This window comes from Nematolebias whitei, chromosome 23 (assembly GCF_014905685.2).
Source record: "Nematolebias whitei isolate Nwh7 chromosome 23, NemWhi1, whole genome shotgun sequence".
NCBI lineage: Eukaryota > Metazoa > Chordata > Actinopteri > Cyprinodontiformes > Rivulidae > Nematolebias > Nematolebias whitei.
In genome coordinates, this window is record NC_056520.1 from 2,779,608 (window position 1) to 2,792,888 (window position 13,281).

Genomic DNA, 13,281 nt, shown 5'->3' on the forward strand with positions numbered 1-13,281 from the left:
CCCACCCTGAAGGAGTCCAACTCCCACCCTGAAGGAGTCCGACTCCCACCCTGAAGAAGTCCGACTCCCACCCTGAAGGAGTCCAACTCCCAACCTGAAGGAGTCCGACTTCCACCCCGAAGGAGTCCAACTCCCAACTCCCACCCTGAAGGAGTCCGACTCCCACCCTGAAGGAGTCCGACTCCCCAACTCCCACCCTGGAGGAGTCTCTTTATTTCAAAAGTGTCTTCTGTTAAATTAAATCATAAGCGTGTGGATTCAGCTAAAGTCTAAATAATAAATAAATAATTTAGTGCTACTTTCAGCATTTTTTAGACAAGTAACACATTTTTGTGCTAATTTCTGCTCATTTAAACCAAATTTAGCAAGCGTGTTCTTTCTGCTTTCTTCTGCTAACTTAGGCTTGTTCTTACATTTCAGCATGTTTTAGCTGATTTCAGCTGTTTTTCATCATGTTCTTCAGCAATAAGCATCCACACTGCATTTTCAGAAGAAATGCAGTTTCTCTAGTTTTTACTCCGTTTGGTATCAAAACTTGTAAACACTCATTCCTGTCATTTGATTTCAGTCATGGGTAAATTGTTTTTTTTAAATATAGGGTCTGATTTTCTACTTTACATGTGATGAAGTGTTGATCTGTATATGAACATCAGCCGTATGGAAATTACTGTCTGAAGTGCACATGATTTGATGAAACCAATTTTCCCTCTTTTTGAGCAGAAAATCATCAACATCTCATGTGAAGCCGTGAATTTTCACATAATTCCAACCCAAACGAGATACTTCCAGACGACGTACACCAGGAAGGTATTTAATCTGTAGCGCCACTCGTCCACAAAATGCAATCAGCGTTCGTCCTCACGATTCCCCCGTCTCTGCCCTGTAAAGAATCGACTCATCCCGGGCCTCGACCTCACCGTGAAGGTCACATTCTGTCCCGACAAGTGGCGCCACTTCAACGACTGCATCCGTGTTCGCTGCAAGGTACGATGAGCCTTCCGTCTTATCCTTGTCTGCTGACGAAAGGGTAAGACGGACATGAAAACACAAAATGTCTATAACTGTCCTCCACTGCAGAGTGGAAATACCATCCATTCTTCCATTCATGTGAGCATGAAGTTCTCGACTTCCATATAGGTATACGGCTACATCCAGGTGTAAGAAGGTTGGATTACAACATCAAAATCCAAGATGGCTGCTGCCATATATCTGCAAACTGACCACCCGTCATGTGAAGAAACATATCTTCTGGACTATACGTCACTCCGGCGTATAGGTCGCATCCGTCAAAAAATGCCTCATGAAGAGGATAAAAACTTTATTTACAAGTCTCTTCGGAGTATAAGTCACATTTATTTAGACGTGTATTTCACAAAGTGCAACAACAGACATTTAATGTGAAATAACAACAACACAGAGAACATACCTGGGATCCTGAACAGGCTTAATTAACATAACAAGGGTCCGACAAGCAAGTTACCAGTAAATTCACCAGTCTCGTTCCACATCACTTTTGGGAGTATTTTACTTGTGTTAAGTTTTTCTCAGTTGTATCTAAGTGAATGTTTGTGGGGATGGGGGGGTTAACGGTAGAGGAACAACATGTACCGGTACCGGTAGTTGTCAAAAGCCTAGACGGTGCTCTTGCGGCTGCAAATGGTAACGGTTACTCTTTGGTTCACCCCAGTACGAATGAACATTTAATGCGTCAGTCAAAAATTGTGATGAATAGGAAAAAAAGTATATAAATCGCAGGACTGGCCAAACTATGAAAAAAAAAAAAAAAAATAATAATAATGTCATCACAATGTCAGCACTGTATGTTTCCATACAATGGCGAAATTAGTCTCTGCATTTAACCCATCCACCACCAGGTGGTGCAGTGGGCAGCTATTGAAAGCGCCCGGGAGGCATTTTGGGGATGAGGCGTGCTGCCCAGAGACGCCACGTGATGTGCAGTGACTGGGGATCGAACCTGGGACTTTCGGGTCCCAAGCAGGCTGCCCTGCCTCTACACCATCACGGCCCCCATGTAATGGTATGCTTTCTAGTTTTTATACTGCTTAAACAGCTGTTAGGAGGCCCTGGGGAAGACCCACAAGTCACTGGGGGTGGATGGTTCATCTTTGACCTGGGGGTCCTCCAGAACGAGCTGGGGACTGACATGTCCGGGTTTCTCTCCTGGACCTGCTGCTTCTTGGACCCAACGACGGATACGTGGTGGAAGGATGGAGATTGCTTAAAAGTGTAGTTTCCTCAAATGATTGCGGTGGTCGAACATTAATCTGTGGTAGTCAAGGACACCATGGCGCTGCCTCAGACAAGCAGAAAAAAACAAACGACCTCTGTTCTTCTCCACTGTGTAACTCTTACCCACTTCTTGCACCAAAAACATTTAGGTTTACTTGTTCAATCCCAGTCCAGAAAAATGCTCATCTCATAATCTACTACTGGGACAGCGACAGGGGACAGTGGCAAAGAGCTCTTTTAGTTTTACAGACATTGAGTGAAAACTCTGTGTGGTAGTGGCTGATTGAGCGTTTTTTTAAGGTTTGACCAAAACGACTATAACTGGCATGAAAGGAAGTGGACAATATGCATCAAGGACTTCAATACATTTAATAGAGTTTAACAAACACTTTACCACCAGTCAGGAACTTTTATGAGCTTTAAGGTTTTTTCTTCAAGGTATTTTTATCTTGAGAAGTCTCCAATCTGTATGCATCTTACCACCCCCCGTATCTTCTCTCCGTCTCACTCAACCTGCCTGCACTCCATCTAAGGACGAGGACGACGGGTTAGTTCCAATTCATGGCTACCCTGTCATCGACGACCTGCACATCCCTCCTCGTATTGACCTGCCGGCTGTCCCGCTTGGACAGAGGTGCGTGTGCAGGGCGGCGAAGGAGTTTTTGACCTCCTGTCTGCCCACATGGTCTTATCCGTCTCTTTATATTCCTCAGCCTCGCATCCATTCACCCGTTAGTGTCGACTCATAGAAGGAAACGATATAACTTTCTCTTGCTTGTTTTTTCTCCGTCTCTAGTTATTGTCAGGTCATTCGTATGAGAAGCAGCTGTCCGGTCGACTTTGAGTTTCAGCTGTTTGTTATTCAGCAACACGAGGCCTTCTCGCTCCACCCCCTCAAAGGTAAGAACTGGTAAAATTGTTTACTTAAACATACGAAACATGGGTGTAACAATACTCACGAGAATTGAACAATACCTGACTGTTAAAGGTAAAGCGTGTGCCGAAAAAATCTACTGTATATAATGGTGAACCCTCGGGGCCTTCTAGGCCTTCGTAGAAGGCCTCAGAATTCAGTACATATGAAATGTTACATTTGTATTTAATGTTTATTTGATCTAATATCTATTTTGTTATTGCTACTACTTTGCAGTTGAGAAAGAAACTTTAAATTCATGAGAATACAATTATCCAGTCGGATTCTTTTAGATTTGCGTCTCCAGTCAGAAAGGTGTTTGAAAGTTTGTCGTCAGTGGTTAGGACTTCACTGTCGGCAGAGAAGGCCAAAGTCTGTCAAAGTTCAGGAGGAGTTGTTTTAATATGTTACAGGAAAATTAACCAGTCACGAAGTTGATGTAGCGTGGGCGGGGCTAAAACACGGCGCTCTGAGCCTTCAAGTTTGTCTTCACAGTTGAAACTCGTGCCTTCGTGTAAAAAGTTGTTTTTCTCTAAAAAGAAGCTGCGAACTTGTTTACTGACTTTTTTATTAAAAGCTTTGTGTGAAAAATGCCATTTTGAGAACTGAAAAAAGGAAAGAGAGACAGCCCACGTCACGTCAAGGGGCCTCCCTCCCATTTTTCTTAGAGACATGCTGCTCGCTCCCTCACTATCCATCCTTCAGTTCAAACAGTCTTATACTGCCATCCACTGGTCAAAAAAGGTACTACATACAAAAATTAACCAACATTTCTTCTTAAATTTGACAATAATTACTATTTATCAAATTTCAAACAATATTATCGTTTATCGCAATAATTTCTGAGACAATTAATCGCCCAGATAAATCTGTTATCGTGACAGGCCTACTTGTTTACTGATTTTTTTTTAATAAAAAACTTTGTGTGACAAATTAAAACCACACCACGCGTCCGCCTTTTTGAGAATAAAAAAAAAAGGTCGGACAGCCCATGTCACGTCAAGGGGTCTCCCACACATTTTTCTTAAAGAGACTCTGCTCGCTCCCTCACTATCCATCCTTCGGTTCAAATAGTCATACTGCCATCCACTGGTCAAAAAAGGTACTAAACAGAAAAATTAACCAACATTTCTTCTTAAATTTGACAGTAATTACTAATTATCAAATTTCAAACAATATTATCGTTTATCGCAATAATTTCTGAGACAATTAATCGCCCAGATAAATTTGTTATCGTGACAGGTCCAGTTATAGCTGAGCGCGTTTCCCATGGAAGTATGCAGGAACTTTGTATTTATTTTTCTTCTTCGTCCTGGGTTTAATTTCCTCTCCACTCAGCTGTGCTCACAGCAGAAAAGTGACCGTTTGCAACTTGACAAGAAGTCACAACTGAAACCTGTCGCTGTTTTGTCATCTCCCTTTCGTTTGTTTGATCAGAGCTTCCCGTCTAGCTCACGAGCTTTAGAATACGAGCAACCACAGTGGAGAGCTTTGTGTTGCGTTGCACGAGGTGGATGAGTTTGAACGGCCTGCACGCTCGTGCACGTGCTCTGGATAGCATCACAACAGACGGGGGGAGCGAACACTCGGGGTCTGGATTACAGCTGGCTCGACTCCCAGACGGAGAAGCAGAGACACAAACGAGTTTCTCCTTCTGGAAACGAGCTCGGGTGCTTCCTGCTTTCGGCTAACACGAAACACAACACCACTTCAAGACGCACGCAGACCAACAGCTATAGTAGCCGAAGTTTTAAAGGTCCAAAACCAGGAAGATCATCACGACTCCTTCATGACCAGGGATGAAATGAGAACGAACGAGAAATGTTCAGTTTAAAACACCGTTACTCACGCAGAGTAAAATATTTTAAAAAGTAACGAGAACAAATGTGAAAATATTTTAAGTTTAACCACAAAAAAACAAACATTAATTGTGTGACTGTTTATGAAGCATTCGCTCTATTGGGATCCATTATTTTTGTGCTATTTCAACAAATCATAAATCAAAATGTTCGGCTCGTTCAGGACAATCCTGCCGTGACTTTTGGTGTTGGTGCAACTTTAGCTTTTTGAAATATTTATCCTGGGCCTGTCGCGATAAACAATAAATCGATTCATCGCACGATGAATGAAAATTATCGACCTCGTTTTCATTTATCGGCTTTATCATTTCTTCGTGTCTCTCTTTCTACTGAAGACACTGGACGACAAAAGGCTCAACTCCGGTTCTTCACTGACCCCGCCCCTTCTCTTTTCTCTTTAAAATCCATTTAACCGTCCAAAATTGCGTTTTTGGATCATTGCAGCTAAGTTGAGAAGCTAAGCTACGAGCTAAGCTAACAAACCGACCTCGGGGAATAAAAACCTCCGTCTTGTCGAAGCTCCAAAATTCACGGTTGAAACTCGTGCCTTCGTGTAAAAAGTTGTTTTTCTCTGCAAAAAGAAGCTGAGAACTTCTTTACTGTTTTTTATTAAAAGCTTTGTGTGAAAAATGCTAAAGAGCTCAAACCACACCGAGCGTCCGCCATTTTGAGAACCAAAGAGAGACAGCCCATGTCACGTCAAGGGGCCTCCCTCCCATTTTTCTTAGAGACACACTCACTCCCTCACTATCCATCCTTCGGTTCAAACAGTCTTATACTGCCATCCAGTGGTCAAAAAAGGTACTACACACAAAACAAACCAACATTTCTTCTTAAATTTGACAATAATTACTAATTATTGTCAAATTTCAAACAATATTATCGTTTATCGCAATAATTTCTGAGACAATCGCCCAGATAAATTTATCGTGACAGGTCTAGTTTTAGCCTTTTCTGCCATTTTCTTCCTCATAGAAAATTAACTGAGCTCATTTTCCATCCTTCAAATATTTAGATGTGTTTACAACCGTTTACTGCTCCTTCCACATTTTGTTCTGCTTCAGCTGTTTTCACCTTCCTTGCACAAAATAAAAAAAATTCAGCTACTTTCATCATCTAATTTCAGCTGTTTTGATCCTTTCAGATTCACTCTAACTACAACATCTTTGTGTTTCTTCTAACGTCTTTCTGCTCATTTTAACGTGCATGCCTTTCAGCTTATTTCTGTAAGTTTCACCATTTCCTGCTATATCAGCTACTACCTAGCTGGTTTATGCTAATTTTAGCTTTTTCAGCTTGCGCCACATTTTTTGCACTAATTTCACATTTTTTCAGCCTAATTCAGCAAAAAAGTGCTCTCTTCACTTCCTTCTGGTACTTTAAGCTTCTTTCTGCCTTTTTAGCTACTTTTTAGCTTTTTTCAGATAATTTCCACTTTTTTTATGCTCATTTCTGCTTCTTTGTCTAAGTGGGCAAACATGCTAATTCTGCTCTTCAGCTACTCTTATTTTTTTAGCATTTTCTAGCTATTTTTGGCTGCTTTCAGATAAATTAATTTTCTTGTGGTAATTTCAGCTACTTTCAGCCTAATTAAATTATTTATGATAAATTCAGCCTGTTGTACTCCTTTCAGCTTAATGATGCTAGTTTCAGCTTTTTCTGCTATTTCAGCTCCTATTTAGCCGTTTTTATGCTAGTTATAGCTTTTTCAGCTAATTCCACATTTTTTAGCTCATTTCAGCTCTTTCCACTTGTGGTAGTTTAAGCTTCTTTTCTGCCTTTCAGCTACTCCCCCCCCCCCCCCCCAATTTCAGTTGGTTTTTTTTGCTTTCTTCTGCTAAATTAGGGCTGTTCTTCTATTTCAGCTACATTTTGGCATGTTTTTAGCTGATTTCATCAGTTGCTCAGCAGGTTCTTCTGCTATAAGCATTCCCACTGTGTTTTCACAGGAACTGCAGTTTTTCTTTTTGACTTCAGCCTCTGCTCTCTGGGGTAATACGTATTTTATGTCCTAATATTTATCTTGGAGCAGAAAGAAAGTTGGGAATTGAAATTTAAGTCTCATCCCGATAATATACGTCATTAATTTTGGCTTTTAGAAATCCGTTGAACGTTTATTTTTCTGGGATTAATCCAACATAGATTAAATCCAAGATGTTTTAAAACTAGAATTGGTGGTTCGAGTTTAATTTCTTTGTGCTTTTCTCTAAAACAACCAGTCAGAGGTATACATTCACCCTTACTAATCTTTGGTTAAATTTCCCTTAGGGAGTTGAACCTTCACCAAGCACGTTTCCTGTCCATCAACAATCTTCTGGCATAAATCCTGATGATATTTGAACATTCTGTTTTGGTAAAAATGGTTGAGCTCATTTAAACTGACTGGTTTCCCGTCACAAAACCAGCTTTGAAGCAAAGTCCACAAACTTTCAACACAGTTGAGGTCGGGAATTTGGAAAGACCATTCCAGAAACTTATCGTCAGCCTGTTAAATCCATAAATATAATAAAATAAACTACTACTTACTACCTGTACTACTATTTCTACTTACTGATTTTTCACTTATGGCGGGGCTTCATGGTACGCATCCCCGCGATAAGTGAGGGGCTACTGTGATGTGGGGGAACACTGATTTTTGACGTACCGGTCGCCTTCATCAATCAGTTTAGGGGAACTAATAAAGTTAATAGCCCTAGTTTATATTTTCTGACCTTAGTTTGTTCTTCCAGGTGTGATTTCAGCCAGTGGCAAAGCGAAGATCAGTGTGACCTTTACCCCCCAACAATACGAGACGTCTCACTTCACCTTCCAGCTGGTCGTTTCACAGTTCAACACCAAGCCGTACCTGTGCACCGTCACCGGGAGCTCCTGGCCTCACTTAGCCCTCAGGTAACACAATTAGGGACAAGCATTTTAAGCACAAAAACCCCTTTTTGAATTAATTTGTATCAGGTTTTTCTTTGGATATTCAGCCAGTTTATTTTCACCAGTCTGATGGATTACCGTTGAGGAGGACGTGTTCTGAAAGTGAAGCTGAGCTCACCCGAAACCATAGTTTCCACTTTATTATCCTTTCAAAATAAAGTTTTTTTGGAAAGTGGGCAGGTAGGTGCTGTAAAAAAGAAAAAAAAAGCCCCGACTGGAAAAGCAGTTGGCGTGTCACGATCATGTGCCAGTTTAACACAAAACAAACAAAAAGCTTTTCGTGGTAAACATTAATTCTCAATTTAATATATATTTATATTTAATATAAAGACTGCATCTTTAAATATCACTGCCCACGACTACACACAGAGCAACTTTGACTTGCAGCGTTGCTTTGTAGCTGTATGGGCATGTTGTTCCCTTTGTTTGTTGTTCTCTTTTTAAATTTCCGCTATTTACTATGAAGTGTTTTAATTATGCTTTGAGAATTGTGGTTTTATGACTCTCCTGATGCATGCTCAATAATCCAGGTAGAAAAATCTAAAAAAGTGAAGTCTGGTCCTCTGGACATTCAAATAAACCAAACTGTAGAAACGTTTTGACTCTCATCCGAGAGACTTCCTCAGTCTGAGGTGCTGTATTCAGCTCAGTCTCTTAAATAGCACCGTCTCAGGGTGGATCAACCAGTTTGCTGCTGACAACCTGAACCAGCTGATCACATGCTCAAGAAGGACCATCAGCCTAACAATGGATCATTAGCACACTGATGGCTGTTTACTGTTCACAGGGGGCTGAGTGATACTAGCAATCACAGCATTGTAAGAGGGGGACAATTGAACCCGGAGGCTCCGCCCCTGTTTAATGATGGACGATTTCTTTTCACAAAGATGGCCTCCTTTACTCCTCTCTCAAACCATCGTTCCTCTCTGTCCAGGATGTGAACATCTTCATCCCTGAAAGAGTGACCGCTGGCCTGGAGATGAGTGTAGACCTCAGAGTCCTGGTCCTTCTGGACCATGTGATCAGCTGGTTCTGGTTGTCAGCAGCAAACTGGTTGATCCGCTCTGAGAAGGTGCTGTTTATAAGACTGAGCTGAATACAGTACCTCAGACTGAGGAAGTCCTTCGGATGAAAGACGAAACGTTTCTACAGTTTTTATTTTTTTATTGAATGTCCAGAGGACCAGACTTCACTCTTTTAGGTTTTATGACTGTTCATGTTTACGTGCTGCTGCCATTCTTGGCCATTCTCGCTTGAACAGCCGTCTCGGTGTGCTCTACCTCGTCAACTAAAAGGTTAAACTAAAACTAAATAAATGTTCTAAATTACAGATATCTAATACTTCATAGCGTTTGTCGTCAGAAATGACACGAGACAGGAAATCTCACGACGTCACGCTGCAGCCGAAGCTCGCAGTTTACCGTGTCACAGTACTGCCGGTCCTTTTCTACGCCTCTGAAACCTGGTGCCTGTATGGAGGCGACAGGAGGCTGGACGCGTTTCATATAAAATTCCTACGTTCCATCTTGTGCATCAAATAGTGGGATCGTGTCATAAATGCAGACGCTCTTTGTTGCTCAAATACCGTATTTTTCGCCGTATAAGTTGCACCTTTCTGCATAAATTTGCACGTCCTGCTACTTATACATAGAAGCAACTAATATACGTTCTTCTCCATATTTAGAACCAAATTTTCAGCCGAGATCTGACGATTTCATTCATTCTGACATGGAAAATATTGAACGCTACCATTTTTAGCCACTAGAGGTCCCTTGACCAATATGGCAAGACAAGTCTCTCATTAACAGGTAAAAGTGGCTATTAATGAGACACTTGTCTTGCCATACAAAGCCACCTTCGTCTCTCTCCGGAACTCCTGGAGCAAATGTCAAACCAGCTGCATTTCACCGCGCCGCCCAGGTGAGATGCAGCTGGTTTGACATCAAAATGCTTTTATTAAGACACCTTTGCTACAAGGTCGAGCAAACAAATAATTGTTTTTAGGTGTTAATCTTGTTAAGTTATTGTTAAAGTCCTCTCGTGCACACTCGCGCGACCGCCATTTGGCAGCCAATCGATTTTTGGCACAACACCGGCCCACGTTTCTGCGGTGACGCATAATGGATGCGACTTATAGGGCGGTGCGACGTGTACGGCGGCAAGTGCATTACTCCCGGCATGGAGGCCGTACTGATGAGAGAACAACTGCGATGGTGCGGTCACGTCCAGCGAATGGAAGACTGTAGACTACCAAAGGGCGTATTCTACTCAGAGCTTTCGAACGGGAAGCGCAACTCCGGCGGGCAGTACCTTTGCTATAAGGACGTCTTCAAACGCAGTCTGACTGCGTGTCGTTTTCCACCGCTGCTCAAAGAAGATTGATTTGGCGTTCAAAGGTCAAGAAAGGCGTCTCAAACTTTGAAAACTCTCGCCTTTCCGAGTTACACCTCAAATGACAAATTCACCTAAACCCTCCTACAACCGTGCGGGCCAGCTACACTGCGTGACCTGCGACCAAATATTTAAGGCGAAGTTCGGATTTGCCGGCCACGTACGAGCACGTGCCAGAAGCTGGCCAGGGTCGCCATCGTCGGACACGACATCATCATCAGAAATTACTTGGTTAAGGAATTATGTTTTTTCCTCCACAACAAAGCTGCCAAAACTCCATACGTACGCCACAATTTATTGTTAAAACTGAAAAAATATTCCAAGTTCGATGTTCAACTCGTTACAGCCGAGTACAAACTGACAACCAGATATTTTGGAGCTAAAACAAGCAGCTGGATTTCCTGCAAATGGCATTGTGTGCCGATGTGTAGACCTCATTTATTCCTCCAGCTGCCCCCCCCCCCCCCCCATGTTTAATTCTGCTCCCATGAGAACGAGGGTGCTATCCATCATACCACAGCAGCAGCAGCAGCTCCTTCCCCTGCACTGTCGGCACTTATCTCCACCGAAAGTTAATAATTCATGAAAAAATACTTGGTAGCTGCTGCACTGATATCAAGACAGATATGTCTCCTAATGGATGTTTAGCATAGAGAACGCCCTCCCTGTGTTTGTTGTTTCCCACAGTGGAGCCAAATGGTAGATAAGATATGTGCATGTGAAGTGCTGGAGGAATGTTCCTCTGGACTGAACACTATCTGATGCAAATGTTTGCTGCTTTGTTTATAACAAACTGATAATTAAGGGTGCCAGTGCAGAAGCTTTAATTCACCCTTATTGATGTCCTCCCGTTAATCTTCTGTTTCCATGGCAGCTTTTGATTAGCTGCTGCTCCTGAAGCTTTAGTAACCTCCAACGAAAAACCCATAGACACAATTCAGTTCAGTTTATTTATATTTCGCCAATTCCCATTCATATAGATTATAAAATGCCAGTTTGTTAAAGTTATCTATCACAGAAAACCAGCAGATTATGTTGATTCCCCACTTTCTTGCAACCTCCCGTCCTGAGCAAGCACAATGGTGACAGTGGAAAGGAAAAACTCACTTTTAACAGGAAGAAACCTCCAGCAGAACCAGGCCAAAGATGAGCAGCCATGTGTAAAATAAAGTGCTATGTGTTGCCATCGTTGTATGTTCTCATACAATGATGAAATTGGTTCTCTGCATTTAACCCACCGCACCCGAGATACACCCAGGTGGAGCAGGGGACAGCTATGTAGGCGCCCGGGGAGCAGTTAGGGATTAGGTGTCTTGCTCAGAGATACCACGACATGTGGGAATGGCTGGGGATTGAACCTGGGACTTTTGGGTCCCGAGTCGGCCGCCTTGCCTCTATCCCATCTCGGCCCCTCACGGCCTCCACTGGCTGAGGTTAGAGAGGAAAGGAAGGAGAAATGAACACAGAATGGCTGGTCCAGGTGTAGTTCCTATGGTCCAGATATTGTTTCTATGGTCTAGAGATACTTTCTATGGTCCAAGACTAGTTTATATGATCCAGATGTAATTTATTTCAATTCAAAAATACTTTATTAATCCCAGAGGTGAATTAAATGTTGTGGTAACTCATCATTAATGAGTTGTTCTAGATGCTGGTGGCTGTGGGCAGGAAGGATCTCTTGTAGCGTCTGTCCTACAGCACATCTGAAGAAGCCTCTGACTGAAGACACTCTGTTGTTGTATGACAGTCTGATGAAGAGGATGTTGAGGGTTGTCTATAATGTTCTTCATTTGATGAAGAATCCTTCTTTGAACAATTATCTCCAAAGGTTCTAGAGGAGTCCCCAGAACTGAGGCAGCCTTCTTTATGAGCTTGTTGATCTTTTTGAAGTCACTTGCTCTGGTGCTGCTCCCCCAGCAGATGATGGCAGAAGAGATAGAGCTCTCTACAACAGACTTATAGAAGAAACGTTGAAGGACTTCAGCTTCCTCAAGAAGTACAGTCTGCTCTGTCCCTTCTTGTAGACGCTTCACTGTTGCATTTCCAGTCCAGTCTGTTGTCCAGGTGAACCCCGAGGTATTTATACTTCACCACCTCCACTTCTTCTCTCATGATGGAAATAGGGTTGGACCTGCTCCTGTTTCTCCTGAAATCTACAATCATCTCCTTTGTTTTGTTCACATTCAAGATGAGATGATTGTTTCCACACCATGCCACAAAGCGGTCCACCAGTGCCCTGTACTCAGCTTCTTGTCCATCTCTGACCCACCCGACCACTGCAGAGTCATCAGAATATTTCTGCAGATGACAGGAGTCTGTTTTGTACTGGAAATCTGAGGTGTACAGAGTGAAAATGAATGGTGCGAGTACAGTCCCCTGTGGTGCTCCTGAGCTACTGACCACCTGGTTAGACACACAACCCTTCAGTCTCACAAACTGTGGTCTGTCTGTCAGGTAGTCTTTGATCCAGGTGATTGTTGAAGCCTCCACCTGAGTCTTCTGAAGTTTCTGACAAAGCAGATCAGGCTGGATTGTGTTAAATGCACTGGAGAAATCAAAGAACATGACTCTCACAGAGCGGTCTGCCTTTTCTACATGACGGTGAGTTTGTGAAGCAGGTGTACGATGGCATCTTCAACTCCAAGTCCACGCTGATAAGCAAACTGCAGTGGGTCCTGGTTTGTTTAGTCAGGTGGGTCAGCAAAAGTCTCTCTAGGACCTGATGTGGGATGTCAGGGCAACAGGTCTATAGTCATTGAGGACTGATGGGTGAGGGTTTTTTTTGGTACTGGAACAAGACAGGAGGTTTTCCACAACACTGGAACCTTCTCCTGGGTCAGGCTAAGGTTGAAGATAATTTGGTCCAGGTAGTTTCTGTGGTCCAGATGTTTTTCCCTCTATGGTTCAGAAGTAGTTTCTATAATCTATGGGTAGTTTATATGG

General features: G+C 42.6%; 1 protein-coding gene across 1 annotated transcript in view; it reads left to right on the plus strand.

The window, feature by feature from the left end:
* Positions 1 to 13,281, plus strand: part of cfap221 (cilia and flagella associated protein 221) — a 39,519-nt gene that overhangs the window by 2,944 nt on the left and 23,294 nt on the right. The window contains exons 3-7 of the mRNA XM_037696730.1: positions 721 to 807; positions 889 to 984; positions 2,784 to 2,884; positions 3,047 to 3,150; positions 7,752 to 7,911. Of these exons, the coding sequence (XP_037552658.1) occupies positions 721 to 807; positions 889 to 984; positions 2,784 to 2,884; positions 3,047 to 3,150; positions 7,752 to 7,911 (548 nt within the window). The remainder of the gene's footprint in view (positions 1 to 720; positions 808 to 888; positions 985 to 2,783; positions 2,885 to 3,046; positions 3,151 to 7,751; positions 7,912 to 13,281) is intronic.